The sequence below is a fragment of the Diceros bicornis genome, chromosome 18 (genome assembly GCF_020826845.1).
Source record: "Diceros bicornis minor isolate mBicDic1 chromosome 18, mDicBic1.mat.cur, whole genome shotgun sequence".
NCBI classification, from domain to species: domain Eukaryota; kingdom Metazoa; phylum Chordata; class Mammalia; order Perissodactyla; family Rhinocerotidae; genus Diceros; species Diceros bicornis.
Genome location: NC_080757.1, coordinates 25,554,847 through 25,571,544, shown reverse-complemented (window position 1 = coordinate 25,571,544; position 16,698 = coordinate 25,554,847). Strand labels below are relative to the sequence as shown.

General features: G+C 45.4%; 1 protein-coding gene across 11 annotated transcripts in view; it reads right to left on the bottom strand.

The window, feature by feature from the left end:
- Positions 1 to 4,562: 4,562 nt before the first annotated feature.
- The window catches only part of ACACA (acetyl-CoA carboxylase alpha), a 277,171-nt gene continuing 265,035 nt past the window's right edge, over positions 4,563 to 16,698 (bottom strand). For all 11 annotated transcript variants that reach the window (XM_058560445.1, XM_058560443.1, XM_058560444.1 and 8 more), the window contains 3 exons: positions 16,322 to 16,492; positions 9,184 to 9,320; positions 4,563 to 7,040 (listed from right to left, as the gene is read on the bottom strand). In XM_058560445.1, coding sequence (XP_058416428.1) covers positions 6,917 to 7,040; positions 9,184 to 9,320; positions 16,322 to 16,492 — 432 coding nt within the window. In that variant the 3' untranslated portion in view covers positions 4,563 to 6,916. The remainder of the gene's footprint in view (positions 7,041 to 9,183; positions 9,321 to 16,321; positions 16,493 to 16,698) is intronic.

Sequence of the window (16,698 nt, the reverse complement as noted above, 5' to 3'; positions counted from 1 at the left end):
TTATCCCATTCCCTAGGTTGCCTTTTAATTCATTTTGTTGATGGTTTCCCTTGCAGAAGCTTTTTAATTTGATGTAGTCCCACTTGTTTATTTTTGCTTTTGTTGCCTTTGCTTTTGGTGTCAAATCCAAAAAATTATTGCCAAGACTAATGTCAAGGAGCTTAGCCCTATGTTTTCTTCTAAGAGTTTTATGGTTTCAGGTCTTATGTTTAAGTTTTTAATCCATTTTGAGTTGATTTTTGTGTATGGTGTAAGATTAGGGTCCAGTTTTCCCAGCACCATTTATTGAACACTGTCCTTTCCCCATTGTATATTTCTGGCTCCTTTGATGTAAATTGATTGACCATATATGAGTGGGTTTATTTCTGGGCTCTCTATTCTGTTCCATTGATCTATGTGTCTGTTTTTTATGTCAATATCATACTGTTTTGATAACAATAGTTTTGTAATATAGTTTGAAATCAGGGAGTGTCATGCCTCCAGCTTCGTTGTTCTTTTCAAGATTGCTTTGGCTATTCGAGGTCTTTTGTGGTTCCATACAAATTTTAGGATTGTTTCTCTTTCTGTGAAAAATGCCATTGGAATTTAGATAGGGATTGCATTAAATTGGTGGATTGCTTTAGATAGTATGGACATTTTAACAATATTCTTCCAATCCATGAGCATGGAATACCTTTCCATTTATTTGAGTTTCTTCAATTTCTTTCATCAATGTCTTATAGTTTTGGTGTGCAGATCTTTCACCTCCTTGGTAAAATTTATTCCTAGGTATTTTATTCTTTTTGGTCCAATTATAAATGTGATTGTTTTCTTAATTTCTCTTTCTGATAGTTCATTAGTGTATAGAAATGCAACTGATTTTTGTATATTGATTTTGTATCCTGCAACTTTACTGAATTCATTTATTAGTTCTAACAGTTTTTTGGTGAAGTTTTTAGGGTTTCCTATAAATCATGTCATCTGCAAATAGAGTTTTACTTCTTCCTTTCCAATTTGGATGCCTTTTGTTTCTTTTTCTTGCCTAATTGCTCTGGCCAGGACTTCCAGTACTGTGTCGAATAAAAGTGGCGAGAGTGGGCACCCTTGCCTTGCTCCTGATCTTGGAGGAAAAGCTTTCAGCTTTACTCTGTTGAGTATGATGTCGGCTATGGGCTTGTCATATTTGGCCTTTATTATGCTGAGGCCCATTCCCTCTATACCCAGCTGCTTCAGCATTTTTAGATTTGTTACAGCAGCACCTCACTTCTGGTCCAATTTTTTTGTCTTAGTCCACTTGGGCTGCCATAACAAAATACCACTGGGTATTTGGGTAGCTTATAAACCACAGGAATTTATTTCTCACAGTTCTGGAGGCTAGAAGTCTGAGATTAGGGTGCCAGCATGGTCAGGTGAGGGCTCTCTTCTGAGTTGCAGACTTCTTGCTATATTGCCACTTGATGGAAAAGGGAAGGGATCTCTGGATACCCTTTTATAAGGCACCAATCCTATTCATGAGGGCTCCACTCTCATGACTTAAGTGCCTCCCAAAGGCCCCATCTTCCTCTTCTTCTTTTTTTTCTTTTTTTGGTGAGGAAGATTATTGCTGAGCTAACGTCTGTGCCAAGCTTCCTCTAATTTGTATGTGGGATGCCGCCACAGCATGGATTGATGAGTGGTGTGTAGGTAGGTCCACGCCCGGGATCTGAACCCACAAACCCTGGGCCGCCAATGCAGAGCATGTGAACTTAACCACTACGCCACTGGGCTGGCCCCAGCCCCATCTTCTAATACCATCACCTGTGGGGTTTAGGATTTCAACATATCAATGGGGGGGGGGAGGGACACAAACATTCAGACTATAGCACTCTTCAATGACACTTTTGCTTAGTGTCCATGTAACTCAGTGCCTAGAGACAATCCCTAGATCCTGCTCTCATAGGATCATTCTGTGGAAATGCCCTATGAGGAAGGTACTCCTGAGTGATGAAGATCTCCTATCTTGTGAGCATAGAGAAGGGGCAGGGCATGAGAAAACCTGACATAGGTTGAGAATTTGGTTGGTCACCACTTGGTTCACGTTAACTAGTTTAAAATAATTTTTCAAAAAGCCCCTTTGAGGTCCCTGTTATTATCCACATTTCAAAAACTGAGGCATCAGGAACTTGTCCAAGGACAGGAATGAGGGAGCAGATATTTGAAACCAGGCTTATTCCAAAGTCTATGCTCTTTAAGTAGCTCTGAAAGTACCTGTTAGTATGGGCAAAAACACTATTAGCTTTTTCCTAATCCAGGGCCTGCACGTCTTTCTGTCTCTCCTCACTCCCAATCTTTCCTGCTCACTCCAGAAGGCCATAGAATCAGAATGTTTGGGATTAGGCCCATCATTCAACCCCTTCTGGGCTACAGTCTATCTCATCTCCTTACAGTTCCTAATGGGCTGAGCCCACTGGGTGGTCCCCAGTCCTCTCAGAGCTGAGGCTCCATTATCATTTCAGCCTTCAACCAACCACAGGGAATCCCATGTTTTGGAAGATTTTGCTTACTGAAATACTGCATTTCTGAAGATGTCCTGTTCCCATTATTTATTATTAACTGCCTATTGGAGCTTCTGCCAGCATGAAGTAGCCAGTACTACTTCCTGGGTTGGTAAAACTCTTAGTCATCAGAAAGACAACATGAGCCATTACCACCTGACTGAGGCACACACAAGATTTCTAAAGTGTTGAGAATAGCCGGCAGTCGCCCATTATTTCTATTCCTCCTGGGGTGGCCTGGGCTTACTATCCTAGGTGACCCTCCAGCTTGGGGACATACACACATGGAACTGAGCTGGGAGCCAGATTTCTTGGCACCCAAGGCTGTGCTCTTTTTACGCAATTAGGCTGCTTTCTAAACCTTTATACCAAATCTTCCCCATGCCCTCAAACCATCAACGGTGTCCCACTCTCTCCAGGGCATACCTTGTTTCTTGGCCCAGCACTTTAAGATCATCATGATCTCTCGCCTACTTGCTTTTTCAGATTTCATTGTCCATCCTCCCCCAAATGATTGCTATGCTTCTATCCAGCATTCCTAGTGTCCCTTGAATAACTTTGCAAATGCTGGTGCTCGACTTGGGACACCCCCGGCTGGAAGCCTCTCTCTGCCAGTAAGCTTCAGCCCTTAATTGTCTTCACCACTCCCGTGGCCCTTGGCAGTTTCTGCCTCACCATGTGGCTCAGGGCAGGCCCGGATTTTACCCTTCTTGTGCCCAGGCTGAGGAGGCAGCATCTGAGTGAAGGTTTACCCCCCAGCTCAGCACCTCTCCCCACAGCCTGGCACTGAGCCTCACACATGGGAAGGAGTGCCGGAAGAGGCCTCCCCGTGCTGGTCATCACGCACTTGCCTTGGTCCCTGTGTTCTTGTTTCTCAGTTGGGGACATATAGGTGGGCTCAGGACTAGACCACAGAACCCTCACTGTTCAATCTTTTCCTTATTACCTCAAAGTAATACCAATGGAAGTTTTAAATTTTCTTTTTTTAAAAAGACTGATGAAGGAAATATCATTCCTCAAAAGAAGAAAGCACTGTACTTACCAGGTAAGTTCCCAGAGGCAGAAGCAGAATCTTTTCCTATTCTTCTTACTGACCTTCCCTAGAACCACCAGCAGGTGCTAGCTGAGAGGAGGGACAGCTCAAAGTTGACATCTTGGGGTCTGGTTCTCATCTGCCTGCTTAGGAAGGAGGGAAGAAGGCCCAAGGCCTCTATGCTGACGAGGACTCCTTGCCCATGGAGTGTAGCAGCTGGAGACAAAGAGTAGCAATTTTCCCCCTGCATCCTGAATCTCCCTTCTTATTCCCCTTTCTAGAACATCTAGCTTAGGATTCAAACTGATATATATATATACACACACACACACGTCTATATTTTTTTTAAATTAACATTTTAGTTCATTTTAGAAAAAGCCACCCTTAGCTTTGCTACACATCTGAAACAGAGAGACAGACATAGCACTGAGTTTAATACTCAGCAAAGGCCAGTGCTTCCCCTCCCTGCTCTCTTGTGGCCTCTACCTCTCTTTGGACATGTTTTGGGAATGGTGTTTGTTCCTGCTTCAACCACATGGATTTACAGAAAAACTGAGGCAGAGGGTTGCGGGCACACAATCATGAGTTTCCTGCCCCTACTGCCTTTTTGTGCCCGAAGTTAGCCTTCAAAATCCATTAAGTATCTAAATTATTAAGAGGATAAATAAAACCTCTACATAAAAGTGGCCTGAGGTGATCTCTGAAAATGGTTCGTTATTCACTTGACCCAGAAAACCCCACAAAATCATGCAAAACAAGAGATTCAAATCTGTACGTCCACTTTAAGAACACCCATGAACCTGCCTAGGCCATCAAGGGGATGTGTATCCCCAAAGCCGCCAAGTCTCTGAAAGACGTCACTCTGCAGAAGCAACGTGTGCTATTCTGTCAAGACAGTGGTTCTGCTTTCAGCAGAGGAGCAGGGGCTCCCCCACCACGGCTGAACGCTCCCCTGCTCAGAGGTGGGACAAGAAGGAGGTGGCTGGGCACGGCTGAAATGACAAACAAACAGCGACTCTTCTACAAATGTGGAGATTTATTTCAACAAAGTGTGAAAAGAATACATTTGACTGAAGCTCCTTGCTCATCAGGGTATGTGTCCATTGACTTCTCAATGAGACAAGTGAAGGCTGCTTTGTGAGCAAAGTGGACAGATAATATGGCAATCTCAGCTCCAGCAAGTCTTGGTCAATACATCATTGAGACTCCTCCTGCCTCAGTAACCTTGCATGTGTAATGGGCTGTGGGAATATCAGATTGCTCACGTTCTGTGGCTCTTTCTGACTTCTCCATATGAAAAGTCCCTGTCCAGGGTAAGACCTAAAGTGAGGCGCGCCGGGGATAGGGGAACAGGCATTACAGGGTTCTAGAGAGGAAACATATTCATTTAATGCATCATTATTTGGTGGAGGGGGGAGAGGTAAAATGAGAGTAACCCGCCCTGCCTCTGAAGAAATGCCAGGGCGAGCACAGGCTAGGACAGGCCAACTGGGGAGTGAGTGCAAGACTTCGTACCATAACCTGTGGGTGTGTGGAATTTTATTTATTGCAGAAAAGTACAAAGGAATAATCTGGTCAAAGATGAATCCAGTTCTTACTTACTGGGTAAGGAAACACCAGCAACAGTGGATGCTTCCTCCTGGACTGAATTGTTCCCCACCTTTTCCTGCCCTTCTTTGACGGTGCCAAACACCTGCAGCAGGGCAGCCTGGCTGAGGCTCAAGTTCCTGGGGGCAGCCAGCAGTGATCCAGCCACACGGTGCCCATCTGCACAGACAGCTCCCGAAGAAGGGGAGGTGCAGCTCTTTCTTGTGTGTAAACTATAGGGTTAAGGCTCAAAACTGTAGCTTGTACAAAAGTATTCACACCACTGCTTTTAAAACGTCTTAGTGATTTCCTCCTTGGTCATCAGCAACAAATGCAATTAGCTGCTCTGTAGGAACCGGATGCCCCACCAGCCCTGATCACCTCCCACTCTTGCTTTAGGAATACCAACGGGGGAATCAGTAAGCTCTTTCCTTGAATAAACTGGTTGTTGGAAGTAAACAAACTCTCTCCACCACCCGTGAGGAGGCCCCTGCTGCTGGCGAGGGAAAGGACCAGTGAGCCTAGAAGACGGCAGCACCATGACAGAGCTGTAGATATGCTTAAGGTCGTGTGGATTCTGGGTTCCCTGGAAGCCTCCCATTCCGTGGACAGCCAATTCCTGGTGCCAAGAGCATAGATGTCACCAGGATTCCTTTCAGCAGCTGTGGGGAGACCTGCTGCCCCTGTTGCTGTGTACAGTCCAGGAAGAGACAGGACCCAAAGAGAGTAGGAGTGTCAGCAGCTGAGAGAGTTGCCTTGGAAATAGAGACAAATGACTCTGTAGGCACTATTACCCTCTTGTAACTATCAAAGCTCCAGGCTTAATAGTAACAACCTTCTAAGTTCTAAAAAGGGAGACTATCTGGCCCATTCTCCCTGTGGCATCAGTAACAGAAAGGGCAGTTCCCCCTGGTTCCTCCCCTGCCAACTCAGGCTGTAGCACTGCCTTGGGACACCTGGGAGAAGGCTGGGGCCTCTCACGCTCTGGCTTTGCAGCTCCCACCAGGTGCGGGAGCTAGTTGAGCAGTGACATGCAGGGTAGTGGTAGGTCAACCATCTTTCCATTTGTTCTAAGAGAATTGAGCCCAAGGTTGAGGCCCCCTAAATCCACAACAGTAACTTGGTCTATTTTCTTTCTCTGCTTCTCAGATCATGGTTTTTCCCTCATCTTTGAGTTCCCCTGGAGCTTGCAGATTTTATGCTCTAATCTTTCTTCATAAACAGGCACCTTAGTGTGATTAGACTGGGAACGATTCCTCTCCAGTGCCTAGTGTGTGCCGGGCTCAATGTGGGGGTAAAGAAACAACGGACTGGAAGCTTCCCCCTCTCCCCAGACCTGGTGCTGGGCCTGTGGCCTTAGCCCCAGCCCTCCTCTGCTGCCTGTGGCTGCAGGCTCATGGGGCCAGGGGCGAGGGAGGGCTGGGACCAAGGGGCTGTCAGGACAGGAGGGGCAGCCCTGCTTTTGTGTAGTAAGACCTCATGGTACGTGCTTGTACCCTTCATTGCCTTCTCAGGTCCTGCCCAGGGAGAAAGGACTGCTGTCACAGCCAGGATAATAAATACTGAATGGGACAGGTGAGACCCGTGGGCTGGAGTGGGGGCTTTGTGACCCTATATTCCAGGACGTCATGCATAACCTGAAAACATTCGAGGGGAAGCAAAATGCCACTTTGATTCCCAGTGCTGGCTCTCCTGCGCCTTCTGATGACAGTGGTTTCAGTTGTGAAAGGCAGCTCCAGCCCTTTTCTCCAGAGGCAGGGCAGGGGTGGGCAGGAAGCTCTTCCTACGTCGAGGGGGAGTCCATCGTGGAGAGGATCCGTACAACTTCTGCTCGCTGAGTGGGTGAGATGTGCTGGGTCATATGGACGATGGAATCCATGGCAACCTCTGGATTGGCCTGTACCAAGCTGGAGAGGAAGATTTGGGATGGTGAAGAAAAGAGAGAGGCAGCAGTGTCTAGATCAGGGTAGCTTAAGCACTGCCCAATAAACATGCTGACAGAGCCCACTGCGGACACTTCAGTCACTGCCTCAACTGATTTGTTTTTCTACATGAAAAATGTTCCCAGAAGCAAGGTAGGTACAAGATGAACCTGAAACATTTTGCTATTCAGAAAGCAAGGAAGTACTTCAAAAAACAAAACTTAATGGGGGCATGTCACAAAGATAGTAGAGCAAGCATAAAGGTGCTCCCACTGGCTAAATCTGGGACATTTTGGGCATCAAAGTAAGTATAATACTGAACTACAAATTACTGAAATAGAAATTCATTAGTGTATACCAATAACGAATATATAAATGAGTGGAGGAGAGAGGACTTGTGCTTACAGGAGAAGCGGAGTGGCGACTGGTGATTATGGAGGATGTGCTAGAGTTGGAAAGTTATTTTGCAACCTCACTGTAAACACTGGCTCAGGCAAGAAACATCCATGGATGCTAAATCTAAGCGGAAATTCTGATGAGAAACGGGATATTTGCATGGCCTAAAAGTGTCTCCCCACAGACGGCTTATTACATGCACCAGTAATTACACAGTGGAGAAATCGGGTAACATCTTGACCAGGTGAACAAAACTAACATCAGGAGTGGCAAACGATATCGTATGTCTCCAGACATACGATATGTCTGGTACCCTGTGAAGACCACATCATCACATATGTAATATTCTGGCTGAGAATGTACCACCTAATCTAATCATGAGGAAGCATCAGACAAACTCAAAATGAGCAATGTTCTACAAAAGGTGGATTAAATAAAAAGTTTCTATCAATGTTAAATTTACTAAACTTGATCATTTTGGGCCAGCCCCGTGGCTTAGCGGTTGGGTGTGCGTGCTCTGCTGCTGGTGGCCCGGGTTCGGATCCCGGGCGTGCACCGATGCACTGCTTCTCCGGCCATGCTGAGGCCGAGTCCCACATACAGCAACTAGAAGGATGTGCAGCTATGACATACAACTATCTACTGGGGCTTTGTAAATAAATACAGTTTAAACTTGATCATTTTATTGTGGTTATGTAAGAGAATATCCCTATTAGCAAATGCACACAGAAGTATTTGGGGGTAAAGGGCCATGATATATATAACTTATCCTTAAATGGTTCAGAAAAAGAAAAACGTATATATACATATATTATATATACATAATATATACTATATATATATATGGGCGAGAGAGCAAGCAGACTCACAAATGATAAAGCAAATGGGGTGAAATGTAAATAACGTACATCTGGGTACTGATATGTTCCTTGTACTGTTTTTACTTTTGCAACTTTTTTATAAGTGAAATGTTTCTATAAAAAGTTTTTATTTTTTATTTATTTATTTATTTTTTGTAAGGAAGATCAGCCCTGAGCTAACATCCATGCTAATCCTCCTCTTTTTGCTGAGGAAGACCAGCTCTGAGCTAACATCTATTGCCAATCCTCCTCCTTTTCTTTCCCCAAAGCCCCAGTAGATAGTTGTATGTCATAGTTGCACATCCTTCTAGTTGCTGTATGTGGGACGCCGCCTCAGCATGGCCAGAGAAGCGGTGCGTCAGTGCGCGCCCGGGATCCGAACCTGGGCCGCCAGTAGCGGAGCACACGCACTTAACCGCTAAGCCACGGGGCCAGCCCATATATAAAAAGTTTTTAAAACTGTCCCCAGCCGTCTCCACCACCCATCCTAAGGAGAAGACTGAAGACTCCAGAATACAGCTGACTCTTGGCTGGGGGAGAGGGGGAGGTAGTTTCCCAGAAACGACCATGTGATCAGCTTTCCTCTTGGAATCGTTCATCCAGTGTGGGTACCACATTTGGAGCTAACAGTTGGGCACACAGAACTAAGCCTTTGTCCAGCTGAGACTACCAAGTGTCCCTGGGGACCACAGTTGAGGAGAAATTGTGCTTCAGGTCTCAATTTTATCTGTAGGTCAACTATAGCGTCTCAAACAGAAAGAGACCACAAAGATTGTAAGGCCTCATCATCTCACCCTTTGTTCTGACATCTTCCATTCCAAAGAAGTGAGCCCCACTTCTCCTACAGAAGAGTCCCCCACTGCGAGACTTACCTGCGGATCTGCTTGAGGACATAGTCTCTGCTGATATATTTGATATTTTCCTCTATTACTGAGCGAACGCCATCTTCCTCTGTTAGCTGTTTCTCCAGCCACTCCACCAGATCCTTGTTATTGTCCCAAACGTAGGCCTGCAAACAGATGACTCCTGATCAAACACCCTGATTGTTCAATATCTGGAAAATTCACTCTAAAAGCTGCTCAACGTAAAAAAGTTGTCCACGATTCTCCGATACTGTTAGCACTGTATGAGGAGGAGGAAACAGGCCCCAAGGCAGGAGCTGTCCTCTTCTTTCTTTCCTTCTTTTCATACAAGATGCATATTCCAAGCATCCACTTGGGCCTTCCCTCCAGAGGCATCACTGCTCACACTCTGACTCTGGTCCTGTCACTCTAGGTCTCTACTTATTCCACCAAGCCTAGAGAATTTAATCACCAGACAGATTTGAAAGAAATAGTTAAAAGCCCAAATTTCTTAGTAAAGTGCTGATTGAGAAAGAAAGGTTGTATATTTGGTGGTTTAAAAATGAAACGTGTGCTTTCTGAGGAACTGAGACACAACTCCTAAAATGTAAGTCTCTAGTCCTAGCCAGACCTGGCAGATGAGTTGCCTGGTGGTGGAAGCCTTTCAACACGGCACGGATGGGGGACTGATGTGAGGGAAGGCTTGCCGCTAGGGGAGAGCCACCAGGTCAGAAACCTACCCCTCATTTTACTTTCTATGAGAGTATTCCAAAGGGTCAAGACGTCTATAACCCTGAAAGTCTCAACAAACCACCTTTCGCCTCCTTTTTTTCAAGATCATTTAGCTGAGTATTACCTAGGTAGTTGACTACATAATAATTCAGGAGTGTGTTAGAAACCTAATAGCCTTCTCCTTGCTCTCTTCTCTCATTTTCTTTACAAATCATTTAGGAATCGTTTTGTTAATGGTTTCCGGAAAGCCAAGTACCACCATTAGGGCTCATTCATATTTATGTCATTTTGTTTGGGTAATTAAACACAAAGCTCGTCATTTAAAGGTGCACTATCCTTCTCTGTTATCACTAACGAAGTCAAAGTCAGAATGACAATGAGTTTGGTGCTGTAATTTAATAGGTGGGTGCATTAGGGACTCTCAGAGGCTTTGAGGCTTGAGCTATGGCTCAGGAAACCTGTACAGTGTAAGCAAAGGCACCAGAGCCACAGCTGTGACTACAGGGCCTGTGAGGCACAGAGAAAACATTTTCATCACACCCTTCAAGAGGCATCATGCAGTAAGAAACTGGGCACTGTGCTGTTTTCTTTCTATTTCATGCCTTTAAAAATAATTGTCTCTTTTCAGACTCTCACTTCCCCATCTCTAACTTAGCTGGCGAGTTAGCTGTGACTGGTTATTTATTATATGTCATATAATTGACTTCCACATTTCTAACAGTTCTTAAGGAGTCCTTCACAGTTGAAGGCTTAAGGAGCCCCAGGATTAAGGATGTGCTTTTCCTAGCTCTTTGTCCAGTTCTTTTTCTGGCCCCAAATTTGCCTGTAATCACTGATGAAAAGATCAGCTCTCCTAGTCAGGGTGGTGTGGCCAAGACAGCGCAAACCTGAGTGAGCCTTCCCACCTCTCTGTGCCTCGGTCAGGACTGCTGACATCTCTGAGGCTAAACAGCAGGGAAGTGTTTTGTTCTGAAGGAGAGGAGCCACAGGAATCTTTATTGACAAGGGGGGTGGGTGGTGAGCTATCCCCACAATGTGGTTGTCTTTGCTCTTGCGTCCCAGCTCCTGCACACCCCACATAGGGATGGAGACACCTGGACTCCTGACGACTGCCACCTGAACTCTGACATTTCCATTTCCATCACTGGTAATTTAAACTTCTGCTCCATGGCTTGAGGACTTCTGAGGATGCCCCTACTTAGGAAGATTTGAGAGTAGGAAAAAATAAAACAATGAATGCTTCTTGGGTTTCAGAATGGAAAAAAAACTAGATTTACCCAAGAATCCCAAAGCCTTTAGTTTAGGAGAATATTTAATACTCTTATTAATCATTTTTAATCCGTTTGCTTTTAATTAAGAAACAGCATGATGCTTTCCTATCAACATATGCCAGGGAGCAGATTAATTGTGGCTTAAGATAACTCTCCTTGATTGGTGTAATGTATTAGCTAACGAGATGCCTACTTCTAACGATGCTCAGACACTACACTTGAAAGCCAACTACCCTCCAGAGAAAACTCTTCTGCCTTCTCCTCCTGCAGCCACAGAATATGCTAGGTGTTTAAATTAAATATTAAAAAATTTCTCAGACAGGATTAGAGCAACACATTCTAAGTTTTAGAGTTGTTGCTCTAAAGATTTGCTGTTCACTCAAAGTACAACCGAATGACAAGCACCAAGTCAGACCCCAGTAAAGTGCAGACCACAGTGCAGAGTACGTGAAGGCACAGGGGTCGCAAATCCTGGTCAACTGCATTTTTAGCAAGAATCAACAAACTCAAGCAATCACAGTGCCACAGGTTTTTCTCAACAGACCTGAGAAGGTTTAATATACTGTTGTGAGCTAACTTCCTTCACCAAGTTGGGGCATCTACACTTCCTTGTTTTTCCTCGTAGAACAGAGTTGCAAGACTCATCATTCCAGCCATCCAGAAGGATGAGCCAACCCTATTCCCAGGAAAAAAAAGGCATTATCATTTCCCTCCTTAAAATTATGAAAATGTAGCTGATTATTCCTCATGTTCCAGTGTGGATTTTAAAGAAGTGTGAAATGCTGGGCTGTGAACCTCATGATAGGCCTGGGCTCATGTCACCTGTCTGACACTCATCCCAATCAGAACATTTTAGTATCAACAGAATATCGGTAATTAAACATCACAACAGGGGCCGGCCCGGTGGCGCAAGCGGTTAAGTGTGCGCACTCCGCTGTGGCAGCCCGGGGTTCGCCGGTTCAGATCCCGGGCGCGCACTGACGCACCGCTTGGCCAGCCATGCTGCGGCGGCGTCCCATATAAAGTGGAAGAAGATGGGCACGGATGTTAGCCCAAGGCCAGTCTTCCTCAGCAAAAAAAAAAAAAAAAAAAAGAGGAGGATTGGCAGATGTTAGCACAGGGCTGATCTTCCTCACAAAAAAAAAAACCCCAAAAAATCACAACAATGGCCTTACAATAAGTTCAGCAGACACTTTATCTCTCTCTGCATCATAGATAAGTATCTCTGACATTACTCAGCCTCACTAATTATATGTAGTAATTAGTCTATCTTAGTCTATCTTAGAAAATCTAAATGACCTGTTTGGAAAGTTTCATTTCTAACATATCGGATAGCTGTTAAGCCCTCCTTACTCAATGGTATAGCAGGGCCAGGAAAGTGACCAGGGCATAGCCTGATGGATGTGAGCCCTGATTACCATGCCCTATACAGATAACTCACCTTGTAAGCTGCCTGGAGACACCTCCAGCAATGTGATTTTTTCTGAGACTTTAGGGTACAATAGCAAATAGCCATATGAGCTGGGGTGGCCCACTAGACCCCCATCTTCTCAGAGCCACTCCAGTCTCAGTCCCAGGCCCACCCAGAGCCAAGCAATGCTTTCCAGGTTCTGCCTCACCGCCTCCCTCCCTGGCCCTAAATCAGAAGTTTGGTGGATGAGACTTGTCTACGGGTAACTTGAGGCCAGGCTCTGGGGACAGTGGAAATCAAACGACCCTACCAACGGTGCTTTTTCCTCTATCCTCCTCACAATGGCCTCCAATGACCACTCATCTCATTTGGAAATCCAAAATAAGAGTGAATGGGTAGATATCTGGACAGTGAGACTGCATTCTGGCATCCTAGGTTGAGGATAAATTAGAGCAAGCCAAATTCAAGAATCTACTGTGCTCATGGAATCAACCTCCCTTCCACCAAGACCATTAAGTTAGTTACACATCTTGAACTCTTAGTTTCTGTTACATTGTTTTTATTTTTTACCTTGTAACATGCTGTGCTGAGAGAAGAGGAGGAAACTGGTATAATTTGAGTGTCTACTGAGTGCCAGACCTTGTGCTCCATATTTTACTTATCATGCCATTTAAAACTCACTGAACCCTGTGAAATATTATCCCCCTTCTACACACGAGGAAATGGAGGCTTAAACAATATGTACATGGCAGTAAATGGCAAAGCTGGGATCCAAAAAGTTTGTGAGATTCCAAAACCCATGTTCTTCTCATTGCCCTACACACAGTTCTAATCTCAATTTCTACTATTGGGGTGTAGGGGAAAAAAATCAGTCTGTTTGAAAAACCACATACCTTAAACTGTGAATCTAAGAATCAAGAGAGAAAATACACCCATGAAACGACCCAATTTAAACCTAAGTTCTAGTTATTTTTTTCAGGGCACTGTAGTGATGCTTTTCTTCTGCCTGCAGTGAAACTATGAACCATAAACCCTACTATTTCCTACACTAGGACTGTCCCAGTGGACTCAAACAGAATCCCATAACTCACGGTAACAGATTCCTCCAGGGAAATAAAAGAATTACATTGCTCAGTTATATAATATGACCGAGTCTTCGAATTTTTTGTCCCAGAATCTCTTTTTTCAGGATTAAGATTAAAAAAACAAATTCTCTGGGAAAAAAGAACACACCGCATGGCTAATAGATGCCTATCACTGACTGTCTTTCCCTACCATTAACCACAAAAGGATTAAAGGGTCACTTCTTGGTGCAAAGCCAGGGTCTAGACTCAGCCAGTCTTTGCACTTGAGAGACACAGCACACAGTATCTATCACTGTTTGAAGGACCAAAAAAAAGCGATGGTCTTAAGGCATTCCCAAACACCAAGCAGATTCCTTGTCAGCCCCTCAGAGGCGGCACACACGGCTTTGAATGCTGCAACACTTCCTTCTCTCAAGGGTGCTGCCGATTTTATCCTCCACCCCTCACTAAACTAGCTCCTGCTGAGCCTGCAGAACATGGAAGGAGGTTTCAAAGCCACATCATAGGATCACCTGCCCTCCCTTTCTCTCCTCAGCTGTCTTCCCGGACTAAGAGCTCAAGAGAATGCTGTCTTTTGTAGACAGGGGGCCAGGGAAACAGCCTCAGTTCTTGGGTATAGTTGGTTCCCAATGCCTCAGGCAGCCTCCTCCTGAGCTATGGGGCTGGGGTTGTCTTCTGCAGTTGATTTCCAGCCAGGAGTCTGTGCACATGCAGTGAACTGTTCTCTCCATTGATAAGAGATGGCAATGACCTATTTCTCCAGACAATGTTCCCTGGGAGCAGGATGCTAAGGAGCAACTGAAGGGCCTATCTACTCACTTCATGCTTGGAGGGAAGCTATTCCTCCTCCTCATCCTTGTGCCTACTGAGGCCGTGCACGTCCATTAGTGACTAATGTGCCAGGAAGGCGGTGCGGGCCTCTCCTGGCCACACACACACACACTCCATTTACCTAGCCGGCCACTCTTAACTGGAGAACAACCTCTTATTTTACACTTGCGTGACTTTCAATGCCAAATTCCACTAGAAGCTGCTAGTAGCCACTGACAAAATTGTCTCACTCAATTATGATGCCACATACTGACCTTAACCTGAACCAAGTGTCACATAAGGCTGCATTCCCCCACTGCACATCTGAAATATTTATCCAAAGAAGCTTTTCAGTCGTAAAGAAATGGGTAGACTTAACACAAAGGTGAATCTTAGAAGCATCCTGATTCACTGACTTTAAAATTGATGGCAAATCTTGGCATTCCTTCCTGAGAACAGTCAGCAGAGACTTTAGGCAACACTTCCCAGGAAGAGGCTGGAGCGCCTGCCATCCAGCCCTCCCTCACTAGTCTAACCTGGTAGTTACCAAATGGTTCTGATCACATATCTATGAGGAAAAGAGACAAATGTATTTCCAGCACATACTACCAATATTCTACGAAATGTATACATGACATATATGATTTACTTTTAACCCATATACTAACTACTAATAAAGGTTAATTTCTTCCTTTTTCTTAGTACAAATAAATAGAAATAAAAGTTCTAAGCTTTCCTTCTCATCCTTCTGTGAATTGTCTTGTGCAGTCCATGATTCCACGGGCAAATGCTGGTGCCCATGCTGGTGCCTGGTTGTCCTGGCCTCAGACCCACCCCATCCCCAGCCCTGGGGCGACTGCACCAGCAATCCATCTCAGCGGGGTCACTGCTCTAAGGCATGTGCCATCTCTGTGAGACCACCTCAAGAAGATGCCAGATTCATAGTTCCCTGCAGGCAGGGTGAACATTTCCTTCCAGCTCAGATTTGAAATCAGAAGATCTTTAGCTGTGGTCATAGCACCTACTGCCTAAATTACTATCACCTCCTGTTAGGCTTCTTGCTCCTGTCTCCTTCAATTCTACCCTCCACACAGCCCCCTGAGCGGTCTTTCTAACAATACAAATCACAGCATGTCACTCTGCTGCTAAAATTCCCACAGACCTCAGGACCAAGTCCAAATCCTTCAACACGGCTTCCAGGGCCCTGCACGATCCCAGTCTCTGAGCCACCCTGAAATATCTGCTTACCTTAGATGCACAATACTCTTGCTATCAGGCCTTGGAACATGCTGTTCCTTCTGCCTGGAACATTCCTCCTACCCCCTACTTCCTTCCAACCTTTTCCTCTGGTTCATTCCTACTTTGTTTTCAGGTTTCCACTGAGACATCACTTCTAGAAGTCTTCCTACACTCTCCTCCCCCTTCCCAAAGAGTGGGTCAGGTGTCCTTTCTCTGTGCTCTATGATGTCCTGGGTTTGCTCTGTTTAACATCGGCCTCACGGTTGTACGTGTGACCTCTTGGCTAATCTGTCTACCCCTCTAGAAGGTGACCTCTGTGTGGGCAGGAAAAACGTCTGCCTCTGTCACTGCCAGGTCCCCAGGGTCTAATGCAGTGTATAGTAAGTATTAAAAAAAAGTTTGCTGAATGAGAGAATGAGCTGCAAAAAAATGCCCTACCACCTCTTCTAACAAGTTGTCATGACCTGTTACAGTAGAGGGAGGAAATAGGGGTCGGGCCTATATGCTTCCCTTCTACTCCTGCCCTTAGAGGCCTGGGGACTCTTACATGACAAGCCTTGCAGTCCTCAGGTGAGGATGAGGAGCACAGCCTGAAGGCTCCTCTGAGGGCACCCACCTACCTTCACTGTTCCTTCCACTTCCACAAACCAGCGCCTTAACATAGCCTGGATCTGGCCATCAGTCAGCTCGGGGTTGGCGTTGTGGATTTTCTTCTTGACCAGGTCCTCCAATAGGAGACGCCTCAGCCGCCAGTAGAAGAAGGTACGGGATGTTTTCCAATCCAGGATGTCCTACATACAGACAAGAATAAACTTAGTCACCCCCAGCCCTAATCCCCACTCAGTGCCCAGTCCAGAGGGAACGCCACAGGCACAAAAACCGTCTCTCCAGCAAGCCCCTCAGAGGTTCAAGAGCTGGCCGCGGGCTCTCAGCACCTGCAGATGTCTCCCCCATTCAGAAAGCAGCCCCGATGTTCTGCTGACCACAGCACTGTGCA